Source organism: Limulus polyphemus, unplaced genomic scaffold (assembly GCF_000517525.1).
Source record: "Limulus polyphemus unplaced genomic scaffold, Limulus_polyphemus-2.1.2 Scaffold1425, whole genome shotgun sequence".
Classification (NCBI taxonomy): Eukaryota; Metazoa; Arthropoda; class Merostomata; order Xiphosura; family Limulidae; genus Limulus; species Limulus polyphemus.
The window spans coordinates 136,061-150,269 of record NW_013667035.1 but is presented as its reverse complement, the minus strand read 5'-3'; the positions used below and the strand labels follow the sequence as shown (position 1 = coordinate 150,269).

General features: G+C 30.9%; 1 protein-coding gene across 1 annotated transcript in view; it reads left to right on the top strand.

The window, feature by feature from the left end:
- Positions 1–14,209, top strand: part of LOC106463500 (active breakpoint cluster region-related protein-like) — an 82,024-nt gene that overhangs the window by 48,664 nt on the left and 19,151 nt on the right. Inside the window, exons 11-17 of the mRNA XM_013923541.2 lie at positions 1,821–1,933; positions 2,450–2,506; positions 8,189–8,327; positions 9,490–9,554; positions 10,105–10,144; positions 11,529–11,603; positions 13,281–13,378. Coding sequence (XP_013778995.1) covers positions 1,821–1,933; positions 2,450–2,506; positions 8,189–8,327; positions 9,490–9,554; positions 10,105–10,144; positions 11,529–11,603; positions 13,281–13,378 — 587 coding nt within the window. The remainder of the gene's footprint in view (positions 1–1,820; positions 1,934–2,449; positions 2,507–8,188; positions 8,328–9,489; positions 9,555–10,104; positions 10,145–11,528; positions 11,604–13,280; positions 13,379–14,209) is intronic.

The window sequence follows — 14,209 nt, the reverse complement described above, 5'->3', positions numbered from 1 at the left end:
TTTATGTTTATTTCCTAATTTTTTATGGTGGTTGCGAGATCGGTCAAATTTAACAAACCTGTATAGATATTAATTACTGAAAATAACAGATAGAATATAAAATTTTTTCGTCAGAAATGTTTGATAATATCTGGATATTATAAAGATTTCACATGTGAAATTTCAAAATTTTCTGATGCATAAAAGTATTTTAATCTTAAAATAAAAATTTCCTTGCATGATAGATAGGCAAAATGTGAAGAAAAAAAAAAGGCATGAGAGAAACATTGCTTTACAAACCTTAAGACTTAATAAAACAAATTAGATATTTTTCATATGAAAGCATTGTAATGTTTACTGATAATCTGCCAAATTTCGTTAACATTCGCTTACTAATTTAAAAGTTGTAGTATGAAAAATGTAACAAGCACAAAATGGCTATAAGGTTGGTCCCGAGCCCAGGTTAAAAGAGTTAATTAAAAAACAAGTTTCTTTTTATTTCACATAAATTGGTCATGGCTTTAGAGGTGAAGTGTTAAATGTATTTTTCATTTGTTTATTTTTACCGGATATTTTTGGTGTATATGTCTTTCCCCAGTCAAAGTTATACAAAATGTATCAGCCCATGCTGAAAGGGTTAATTGGTTTGGATGGAAACATCTCTTGACCTCTACTTGTTGACATTGGTTTAAGCCTCTAAGTCTGTTAACTCCAAGCATAGCGCTACACACCAATTAAAAGTGGTCTTTTCACATATACTCTTCCATTTGTTGCTTCCATTCAAGGTTCTCACTTCTTCTACTATAGTTTCCAATGTCGTAAGTGTTTGTTGATTTCTCTAATGACCTTGCATCTTTCCGACACTAATAAGTTTAACTGCTAGTTTGAATAATGTGTTTCCAGCTGGGCTCACCCTTACTTGGTAAACTTACATGTTATTTCGCATCAACAGTTTTTAAATTTTTATAATCTTTCTTGGTCTGCTGTTTTTCTTTTAAGTCTCTTCTATTTTATTCCTTATTCAAAGATTTATATTTCTTTCTGCGCTCTTTATCTACATTATTTTTGCATACTGTATATATAAGAATAGAAATATTTAGTAGTTGTGTCTTAGCAGATACTTTAATTTATACCTGTGTTAATACACTATCATAACTTGGTGCTTTGTTTTTACAAAAAAGTAAAGTATTAATAGAAAAGATGAAAAGAAAATTTATTACATTCCTTTTTTAACACACCATGTTGTTATCATGATGATTTCTGAATCTGAGGATCCAGGGTTCACATCCTAATGCACCCCACTATGAGTGTTTTGTAAGTAAGTTTTGTGTGAATATTTGAAAGAAACATTTTTGATGCCATAAAGCATGTGGATTATAAAGAGGTATGGTTTCTCGATTTCTGTTGAGGTTTATCACATTTACATAAAAATATGCTATTGATTTTATTTTTCTGGAGTTGCATTTCACTGTTGCTATTTCAGTGTTATGTATTAATTGTTATGAGTAACAAACAGTGTTATATGTTAAATGTTGTTGTGTCAATGTTATATGTTAATTGTTGCTGTTCTTGTTTTTCTTTTCATTTGCTGCCTAGTCAGTGTTGTATGTTAATTGTTGTTGTTCTTATTTTGTATTTTCAGTTATTACTGAGGCAGTATTGTATGTTAATTGTTATTGTGTCTGTTTCATATAAATTGTTGCTGTGTCAATGTTGTATGTTTATTGTTGGTATTGCTGTGTCAATGTTGTGTGTTAATTGTTGCTATGTCAGAGTTGCATGTTAAGTGTCTGTGTTAGGTTTGTTATTTACTTCTCTTGTATATATCTGATTCCTAAAAGATGCCGAAGATGTTCGAGAAAACTCTCCTAGTGATGTTTTAACTCTAAAGTCTAGAGCTTCCACAATCAGAGACCAGATTCTGAAGGAAAAAAGAAATGCACATGGAAAAGAGGTGAAGGAGACTTTTATTTCTTCTGGTTTAAACCTGGGGAAAATTTAAGTTGGGTTGAAATATAATTTATAGCACAGAAGCAGTATTGTTAAGCAAGAATATGTAAAGATCCATGATCTGTAATATTGATATTTCACGAAAATTGGTTTATAATGAATGAGTATATTATAGCCAGAAAATTGTGTTTAAAATGTGTGCTATTATTTGTTATAAAAACAAATGTCATAAAATAAATTAGAAATAAAAACATGTTTGTAACTTGTTGCATGATGTTAAAAAGTCCTCAAAAACTGCATTTATTAATAGAGTAGCAAGAAATCTGAATGAATAGTGCATGGATGTGAATTAAGAGGTAAACACTTGAGACTCACTGTTTGTATGCTTGATTTATACAGATATATAATTTTTTTGAGGTTTTATGTATTGTCCTGGGTTTGTGTCTTCACCCACTTTATTATAATACAGAAGAAGAAAACTAAACCTTACTCTGCATCAGTGTTTTTTTTTCTTACACAGAAACCTAAAGGGATGTGTCGAAGCCTGGATAAGCAAAAAAAGAAACTTTCAGAATTGGTAAGATTAATGTGAAAAAATAATTATTTCTGTGGATCAATTTAACTCTATTTATATATTTTCTGTAAGGCATCTTTTATTATGAGTTCCAGTTTTAATGTTTTTTAAAGGTTTTTTGTACAGGAGTGTGTTTAACTCAATATCTATTGATTTATAGTATGGATTAGATATTCCAGTAGAAGAGTTAACAGGTGGTTGCTATAGCAACTAATAGCTTACTGTCCCCATCCATTGTTCCTGCTGGGATGAAATCTATATTCATGTTTTTATCTTAAGGTTTGGTACTATAGTTTTAAAAGTATAATGTGCAGGTTCTGTTGCACGCAAGGTTCTACTACATGTTCAGTGTTTTCATGGCAGTGGAATATATGTTTTTGTTCATGCTCTGTTATTGGTCCTAACTGTGTGTTATTTGGTCAATGTATAGTGGAGAGTCAGTTGTTTTTCTTGGCAACCAGCAGCTCATTATCTTAAAAACATTGTCATGTAGAAATTATATTCATGTTAATTTGTGTTTTCAACTAAGCTCTACAGCTGTAAATCTAAAATTTAGACACAGATCATAGTACGTATAGTAAATGATTTTCTGTTTATTACAATTCATTTGATTATTTTAATTGAAATATTGATATTTTTTACCCCTTATTGCATATTCTCCTTATTTATTTATTTACTTAATTTCTTAATTAATAAACATTAAATTTTAGCTGAACTATCTGTATTGGCCTACTTCCCAATTATAGTTAAAGACTAACGTGTTGTAGCAGTTTATCTCGGCTGTTAAGCTACTCTAAAGTTACACTGTCACAGTCATTTAATGGGCTTTCATTGGTCACTAGACACTATTAGGAGAATTATATAAATTTTTGTGAGTACTGGTGTTACACTTTTCCTGGGTCAGAATGGTGATGGTGCATCAAGCTAACAACTAGTTTTTATGTGTTTTGTAAGTAAGTTTTATTCTTTTTTCTTTAATGTTAGGTTCATTAGCAGTAGTGGTTAAAATTTTTAATGTATATTTTTATTATATACTAGCAAAAGTACCTGGATTTGCTCAGATTATTAGGTTGATATATTCTAGATGACTATGTCAGTGTGTGTAATCGAACCTATTTTAGCATAAACAAACAATCAAATATTTTCAACATTTTTATTTCCCAAAAACATAAAAAAGTCTCAAAGGTATGATGATAAAATTATTATAGATGCCTCTATACGTCACATTATAAACCTATGTAAAAGCCAGTGATTTCTTTGGAGCTGTGTCAGTCACACACAGACATGCTTTTTACAAATTTTTTATAAAATTATTATAGTTATATATGCAACGTTATCTAACCTATATAAAAACTAGTTTGTGACATAACGCATCAAGCTTTATCTCTCTTGTTTCTCGAGATAAGAGGAGTCATAAAAGCCAAAGTGCATTTATTCAGTTAGATGTAGATTAGACTGCCCATTACAATAATGAAATTATTATAGCTAATTATAGATGCCACTATATGTCATGTTATCTAACGTATATAAAAGTCACATCATGCGTGACTTATCATGATTTCTCGAAATAAGAGCTGTCATAAAAGCCGAAATGCAATTACTGTCTATCCATTACGATGATGATAAAATTATTAAACATAATTATATATGCTACTATATGTCAAGTTGTCTAACACACAAATATATATAAAAGCCAGTTTGTGTCACGTCACGCTTGATTTTTTCTTGTGGGATAACCTAGCCTAGAGCTAAGTACATAAAGTAAAAATATTGATCCAATTTTAAACTTCAATAATAAAAACAAACCTCTTTAATCAACAGAGACTAAATTATAAAACAGCAAATATATTTTTTTTGAATTTTGTAGTTTATACATTTCATTTTATGCTTTCAACACATGGGCTAACAACAATATTAGATTATACTTTTATTACTAAGCAACATAAGTTAAAAGCTATTGTTAGAATACTCTATTACCAAAATGCTTTGGCTTTTTCTGTATGTTAGAAGTTGTTATACAAGAAACCACTTCTTTTCTATGTGTTTTTTTGCTAGCTTGCCTCATTAAAACGATGCACGTGCATTTCTGTCTATCTGTGATTTCTATTTGTAATATAACGAAATACACCATTAACTAATGTTTGGTACAATTATTGTGACAGTATAGATTCTGAATGACCAACTTATTCATCCCATCATAATGTTCAGAAAAAAAGTTTTCACTGATTTGGTTACCAAAACTAAAATGCCATTGATAAATTAAAAATTCACACTGAATGTTATTAAGAAAAACTATAGTCATTATTAGATAGCTCAGAAAGTGTCACTGCACCAGAAATGTAGTACCAACATTGTTAAAAAGAACAGTGTAATCACTGTTTTCAAAAAGTTGATTTAGCTATTGTTGAGAGAAATAAAATTCACTGACTTGACAACTAAGAAGATATTGTTGATACATCAAAAAGGTTGATTATTCTTGACTTGATAGTACCTCAGAGAATTTTATTCATTTATCAAAACCTTGATAACAATATTCACACTTCTTTTATATGTGATTTTTCTTTGGCTTGCCTGATTAAAAAGATGTGCATGCACATGGATAAGTAATAATACCCAGGTGCACACCCCCAGGGTCCACTTATTACGGGTGCAAAATTTCAGGTGTCTAGATTCTTGGCTCATGGAGCTATGGTGGTCACATATTCTTTTCTATGTGGTTATTTGCTTGCTTAACTCACAAAAAATGTGAACTCACACACATGGATAAGTAACAATACTCAAGTGCACACCCTCATGGTTCACCTAGTATGGGTGCAAAAATTTCAGTTTTCTAGGTTCTTTGCTTTTGAAGCTATGGCTGTCACAGTTCTCTTCTATGTGGATTTTGCTAGCTGGCCTCATAAAAAGATGCAAATGCATGTATGCACATGGATAAGTAATAATACCCAGTTGCACACCCTCAGGGTCCACTTAGTATGGTTGCAAAATTTTAGGTTTCTAGGTTCTGTTCTCTTGGAGCTATGGCCATCAAATTTTTTTCTATGTGGTTTTTCACATAAAAAGATGCGCACGTGCATGCATGTAGATAAGTAATAATACCCAGGTGCAAACCTTCAGGGTCCACATAGTATGGGTGCAAAAATTTCAGGTTTCTAGGTTCTTTCCTCTTGGAGCTATGACAGTCACACATGCACATGCATGTCTCTCTGTGATTTGTATTTGTAATATAAGGAATTACTTCTTTTCTATTCTAGATGACTGTTATACATAATTATATATGTCACTTTATTTAACCTATATAAGCCATTGTGTGTCACATCACTCTTGATTTTTAAACAAATTGTTTCTGAACTAAGTTATTTTCTGTTATATCACCATCATTTGAATAAAAAAACAAACCTCTTCAATCAACAAAGACTAAATTAAGAAATCAACAAATATTTTTTCTAGTTTATACATTTCATTTTATACTTTTGTTGCTATGCAACATGCCATAAAAGCCATTGTTGGAGGGCATCATTACCAAAATGCACTGTCTTTTCTATATATATATTAGATGTTGTTGTTATATAAGAAACCATTTCTTTTCTATGTGGTTTTTGCTAGCTTGCCTCATTAAAATGATGCGCACGTACATGCGTGTTTGCCTGTCTGTGATTTATTTTTGCAGTATAAGAAACCACTTCTTTTTTATGTGGTTTTTCACTAACTTGCCTCACTAAATAGATGCACACATATGTGGATAAGTAATACCCAGGTGAACACTCCCAGAGTCCACTTAGTATGGGTACAAAATTTTAGGTTTCTATGTGGATTTTAGCTCGGGTTATGAAGTTGATAGTGTGTGTATTCTCAACCCATTTTAGCATAAAAGTATAACCTATATACTTTTGTTGCTAAGCAAAATTACATAAATGCCATTGTTTGAATACATTGTTACCAAAATGCACTGGCTATTCTATGTATTTGAAGTATTTATATAAGGAATCATTTTTTTTCTGTGTGTTTTTTTGCTAGCTTTCCTCATTAAAAAAATGTGCATGCATGCACATGGATAAGTAATAATATCCAGGTGTACACCTCAGGGTCCACTTAGTATGGGTGTAAAATTTCAGGTTTTTTGGTTCTTTCCTCTTGGAGCTATGGCAGTCATGCCTACACATATACACACACACACACACACACACACACACACACACACACACACATATATACACACACACACACACACATGCGTGTCTGTTTGTTTGTGATTTCTATTTGTAATATAAGGAACTACTTTTTTCTATGTGATTTTTCTCTAGCTTGCCTCATTAAAAAAGATGGGCATGCACGCACGAATGTAGATAAGTATTATACAGGTGCATTCCTTCAGGTTTCTTGGTACTTTCCTCCTGGAGCTATAGGGGTTAGATAGGCATGCACACGTGTGCACACAGACGTTGTCTGTGATTTTTATTTACAATATAAAGAACCACTTCTTTTCTATGTAGTTTTTTGCAAGCTTGCCTCATTAAAGAGATGTGCATGCATTCACACACATGAACAAGATAAGTAATAATACCCAGGTGCACACTATTGGCGTCCACTTAGTATGAGTGCAAAATTTCAGGTTTCTAGGTTCTTTCCTCTTGGAACTATGGTGGGCACATTTCTTTTCTATGTGCTTTTTTGCTTGCTTACCTCAGAAAAAGATGCACACGTGCACTCACGTGGATAAGTAATAGTACTCAGGTTCACATCCTCAGGGTCCACTTAGTATGGGAGCAAAATTTCAGGTTTCTAGGTTCTTTCTTTTGGAGTTTTGGCGGTCACACACAGACCCACAGACACGGCCTTTTATTATTATAGTGTTTAGTATTATGATTATTTTGCATTGTAAGTATAGTTTTTGGATTTCAGACTAACCTAACTCTAAACTCGCCAAACCTGATGAGATATTGGGATTATGACCAAAAATCATTGTTAAAAGTGAGAGTATCCAACTGATGATTCAGTGCATTTAATAGCTTTACAATTTTTGTTGTATTAACTTTTCATAAGTCTGGTTAAAATGATATATTAAATTAGCTATATTCATTACTGGGTTTGCTTTTAGTTTTTTCCTATGTAGGTAGTATGCTTTGATCAGAAGTTAATGATAATTGGCACAAAATGCTTTATGTATCATCTTGTTTCAAAACATCTAATATAATATGTTTGCTATTAAGAACAAATGCACAAAAACACATTTCTGTATGTCTAGGATCTTTTCCTGGCATGTCTTGAGCATGCCTTTATTATTTTTATTTTTTTTGTGAATTGTTTACAGTATTTGTTATACAGATGTTTTTTATAGAGGGTTCAGTGTGCGTTTGGTATGAATTGTTGACAGTATTTGGTATCAGGATGTTTGCGTGGAGATTTTAGTGTGTTTTAATGGGAAACGTTGACAGCATTTGGTATGTCGGTGTTTGCTTGAAGGCTTAATGTGAAGTGTTGACATAGTTTGGTATATAGATGTGTGTGTTTACTGAAAAACAATTAACTAGTTATGTATGTGTTTGTAAAATTGAAAGGCTTTTATTTGTAGTACACAATAAATTGCAAGTATCACTTAAATAATAATATTTCACCATTATTTATGTTTTAATCAAGGGATCTTAATGTTTATAACTGTTGAATCTCTTATATTATGATTTTTAGGAGGCTCAGTTAGTTCTTTCCTTGCCAAACCTGTTGTTTCGAGTTGGACACAAGAATAACAGGACCTATACCTTCTTTCTTTCATCAGAATTTGACAAAACTCAGTGGATAGAAGCTATCAGTGTACTGCATGCTTCAGGTGAGAGTTACTGTTATAGAAGCTGTAAGTGTACTGCATGCTTCAGGTGAGAGTTACTGTTATAGACGCTGTAAGTGTACTGCATGCTTCAAGTGAGAGTTACTGTTATAGAAGCTGTAAGTGTACTGAACTTCAGGTGAGAGTTACTGTTATAGAAGCTGTAAGTGTACTGAACTTCAGGTGAGAGTTACTGTTATAGAAGCTGTAAGTGTATTGAACTTCAGGTGAGAGTTACTGTTATAGAAGCTGTAAGTGTATTGAACTTCAGGTGAGAGTTACTGTTATAGAAGCTGTAAGTGTATTGAACTTCAGGTTAGGGCTACTGTTGTAGATGGTATCGGTGCCCTGTATAATTTAGGTAAGAGTTTTGGTATTTAAGGCTTACTAAATGGTTAATTTATCCTTCTGTTCAAGTTGTTGTGTTGAAGTAATTTTTAAAAAGGTCATAACCTTATAATTTGAAGCACCTCACTAACAGGTGAATTACTCTTAAGAAATTAATTCTGTAATGTATTTATTTTTGTTTGTTTTACTTTAGAGCTATTAAGTGTAACCCTGGGAATAAGTGTTTTAAAGTTTTGTAACTTAGGTTAATGAATGCAGTCATCTGGGATTTTTCTGGAAACAGTAAAACTCATCTTAATAGATCTTCATGATGATTTATCATTGAAATTACAGAATTTATTATTGAAATGAACATACTGTTTATGTATCAGTCTTTTGATTTTTGTAATATTACTATCATTGTGCTAATGTAGAAAATATAAGTACCATACTGTAGTAATAATAATAATAAAAAAACACAAAAAAACAACAACTTTTCATTGACTAATGCTTCAGTGATGCCAAACCAAGTCTGGATTGTCAGTTTAGGATTAAATGTGTTAAAAATTAACTTTAATTTTTTTCATTTTAGAGTAAATAATTGATATATGACAGAAAGAAATTGGTTTTGAAGCAATTATTGCTGTTACAGGATTCCACAACCCATAAATGTTTCATGTTAAAAATAGAATGGTTGATACTCCAACAGTGAACATGGTATTTGGTGATAATTTCTTTATTACCTCGTAGAGGGATTGAGAATGTTGAAAGGTAAGAAATTACAAAATGCTACAAATATAATCATTAATCTTTCATTTCAAAATGTTGTGTTTTATAGTTTCGATAGAGAGACCCTCACTGAGCCTTTATGAACTTCAGACATGGATCACATCATGTAGGAAAGTAGGTTATTTTTTGTGTGTTTTGCTTCTAACATATAGAACCTAGCAATATTAATATTTCTTGAGAAGTTCAAGAAAAGAGGTATGATAATGTTTGTTACCATATACTGTGCTTTGACTAACAACTGTCAGCATTTCACGGATTATCAGTCCTCCTCTTGCTACTTCTAAGATGTTGTTCACATATAATACAGCTTTTGACTTTATTATTATTAGATATAACTATAGTTACTGAAATATTATAAAAGTTATTGGCATGACCTTATGACCACACAATCTTGTTGAGATAATTTTTATATGCTAATTAATTATAGATTATGTACTTGTATTAAAAGCATTGGCTTTCAGAAGTTTTTCTTCTGTTGTTAAGTGTTAGAAAAGATTGATTATGTTAAAAGTCTCTTTTTGTATTCTATTTTGTATCTACCTCAGCACTATATTTTGTTGGACTAGGTACGCTTTGAATCACAACTAAGTTTTGCTGATTTGAAAAAATAAAAACACATTCAACAATTGTTTTTCTTTTCTAATGCTTTGATTTCCATCTTCAGTATTTGGAGACTAACCTTGGATCATTCCTGTTACGATCTGGTAAGTATCAGAAGACAAGTCTCCGATGATATTTTCCTAAGATACATTCTTAACTCTGTTCCTAACTGGGTCTTAATACACTACATCATGTGACTTGTCACAAAATGTATTTGATGTGTCATTAAAGTCTAAGTAAACTAAAAAGTAGTCTGTTTTCTGACAAGTTTTGTGTTTCACAATAATGTAAAAGCTATGTTTAGAAAAAGCAGCAAAATATTACATACCTGTCTAAAAATCGGGATATTTTGTGAATAAAATTAAAAAAATCAGTTTAAAGATTTTTCAAAAAATGTTTGATTTATCTGCTGATTAGTATAGTAAAATATTCTAAAATACTGAAATGTTTCTTAAAATATGTACTTTGCTTGTAAGAAAATGTTGTGTGAATCAGGTTGTACTTACCCAAAATACTATAAAAACATTTTAATTCATTCAACTTGCTTTTGGCCAGGTGGTTAGGGCGCTTGACTCACAATCTGAGGGTCGCGGGTTCGATTCCCTGTCCCACCAAACATGCTCACCCTTTTAGCTGTGTGATGATCAATCCCACTATTCATTAGTAAAAGAGTTGGCGGTGTGTGGTGACAACTAGCTGCCTTCCCTCTAATCTTACACTGCTAATTAAGGATGGCTAGTGCAAATAGCCCTTGTGTAGCTTTGCACGAAAGTCAGAAACAAGTTTTTCAAATATGACATTATCACAAACCACCATCAATTGAACCTAGATTATTGTGTATCTAGATCTGACAAAGGCCACTTATTCAGGTTGTCAGCTTTAAAAACTATATTCTGTTTAGCAGTTTTTAAACTTAGAAGTCAGATTGATTAGCTTTAGTAAAGTTATCAAAGAACTAAATGGTAATGTTTTAAATGCTTAATGGAGCTAAATTGATGTCCATAAGTTGACCTAATGTTAATTAAGTTATAAAATATAGGGTAGGCCTAATATATGTAAGTTATAATTTGCATGTACGAAGTAGCTCTAATGTTAACTATAGTACAACGTAAGGGTAAACCTAGTGTTAATTAAAGTACAAAATACAGAGTAGGCCTAATGTTAATTCAAGTACACTTTTTGCTGTATTCAAATTTTAGTTAAAAATTTAATTCCAGAATATTGCAGATAAAAACACACATTTAATATTTGTTATATAGAAATAAAACATTTCCTTCTAATTGGATGATTTCATTCATTTCTTATCATATGATTGTTTAAAATTTGCAGTTAATGATTATATTTACCTGTTATTAATGTTATTTGTAATTAGCCCTATATTTATTTTGTTCTTGTATAAACAGGAATTTTATCAAATTATTTTCTGAAAAATCATTGATACTTGTGCCATTATTAATGCTAATATGTAAACTTTCCATCATCTCTCAGATAAAGATGAAGACCTTCTGGTTGGAGATCTTCATATTGTAATTCATCGTCTTCATGGCCTAACTCGTCCATTGGGTAAGTTAAAATATAGCTTGCTAGTCTGGAATATACATTGTGATTGTAAAGTACATTTAGGTAAGTAAAATTCTGATTTGGAATCTGTTTGTTTTCCAAAAGATGTGAATTATTAGAACAAATAAATTAAAGGATTTGAAAATTTGTAATAAGATTCATAAAAACCTCACCCTTAATATGTTCACACTCTTAACCCTATCGTTATGGGTCAAAGGCCATGTCATTGTGTTTGTTGACTTGCATTCAAAATTTTATTGAACTACTATTTTATGAATTTATGTCAATAATTTTGGTATCAAACTGTAGATTATAATTCAGCTTTTAGTATTATATATTATTAAATTTCTTAATTTAAAAGTAAATATTAAAAAACACTTAAACATCAATTTTTGTGTTTCATGTGGTATGTTGAATGCAGCACTGGTTCAAATTAGATGTTTATGATGTTAAAATACAAAGACTGTAGTTTCATACGAATTAGGAACTCAAATTACCGATATTAACAAGCTAGAATATAAAATAGGAACCTTCTATCTTTCTTGTTTGCCAAGATATTGCTCATGTACTGAAGCAAACACAGTGGTCATACTCATCTCTTTCTGTTTTTGGAAACGGTCCCGTATATACAGTTACTTCAGTATATGATGTGTGAATAACCACTTGAAAGCTCAGAATGTTCCCCTAGTAGCTTTCTCAGCCATTTCCATATGTTAGGATGCCATCTCGTTCTTTAGAAACAAGATTTCAAGGAGCTAGGTTGTGTCTTTAGTCTGCTTGAAATTACATATTTTTGTAGACCGAAGTACAGCTTAGTTACTAAACTTGTTAAATTATAATCAATTGTAAGTATAATATAATTGTGTTTTCATGTTATAATTTGTAGTCATTCTATAACGAAAAAAGCATAACTTATATTTATTTCCTAATGTTTTATAGTGGTTACAAGGTCAGACAAAATGACAGACCCCATATAGTTAGGGTAGAGAAAATAACAGACAAAATATAAAGTTTTACTGAAAACAAATGTTTGAAATGTATTTTGGAGGTTTTAGAGATTACACAAATAATATTTGAGATTGTTGGGATGAAGAAATAGTTTTTTAATCATGACAAGAAAATCACTACACTTGGACTAGATTTGATGTTTTCACAAACAAATCTTTAGTAAAAATACTTCATTGAAAAATCTGATTTTTTTAGTTACAAAAGACTTGGAATCATTATTAAAAGACTTGGAATCATTATTAAAAGTCTACTAAATTTTGTGAAGATACACTTACAGCATTAAAAGTTATAATATAAATACATAACGTGTGCAGATGTGTATATGAACTTGTGTATTATATACTGAGCCTGTCGCTAAAGGGTTAACACATTGACACACCAGTGGTTCACAGACAATTATGTTTCAAAGACAAATTTCTCTTATGGCATACAAGTTTGGGACACTGTGACTGCTCTTTGGCACCTCTTGAATGTAAAATTTTATTTATACTTAATTTATTATATGGCATCGAACATGTTAAAATATAACTAACAAGTTTTATTACCTGTATATATGAAAATTTTATCTTCTCACAGAGATTTTCTAACTTTAGTCTTTTAAGCTGTATTCTGATTTTAATAAATCTGTGATTTTCTACTTTATATATCATTGTTTTCTCTTGTTTTTTACAGATATGTTCTTTTGCATAGAGGTTGACTCTTATGGACATTTCTTCAAGAAAGCCAAAACAAACACGTCAAAGAACAGCATAGAACCACAGTTTAATGAGGTAACATAGATCTTACATGAATGAGTTACAATTTGGAATGTGGTTTTGATATTTATTTTCTTCTATATGGAGAACTACTACAAAGAGTTCTTGAGAACAATTAAACTCGATGGCACAAATCAAATTAATAAACATATATTATGTACAAATGGACATAAATATGCAGGAAAGTATTTAATTTATTCAAGTTATGATAAAAAAGACAAGTATAAATAACAATTTGAATTATAGATTTATGAATAGTTCATATACAGAGAAATAAGTGCAGATTTGGAAGTTTAATTTAAAGAACTTGTTAGTAGTCATTTCAACGTAAACTTTTGTATGATAAAGTGAAGAATGTTAACCAGTCAGAGGACATGCTGTTTCACTGTATTAATGATACAGTGGACATGGCATTTATTGTGAAGGAGTGTTTATTTTTCAGATTATAATGTCACCCAGTCAGAGAACATATAGAAAACTATAGTATCTAGAAAGCATTATATAAAGTCTTGAAAGTCTAGGATGTATAATTTTAATTTGAGACACTGGTGATAAAAATTGGTTATTACTTAAAAACTGAACCAAATGTTTTGACATTGCCTGCCATCTTCATCAGACAGTGTCTATGGACGTGACACCTGAAATAAAAATGCATGGTTTAGTTTCTAACTTAGTTTCAGCTGATTTCATTAGCTGATGTTAAAGTGTACAATTAGGCCTGATCTTTACTCAGCTGCTGTTGAGTGTTTTAACCCTTTAACATTGGGTAGGTTAAAGTGCATATCACAACATTTTAAAAATTTACATTCAAAATTTAATTAAACTACTTGATAACTCATTCACTGC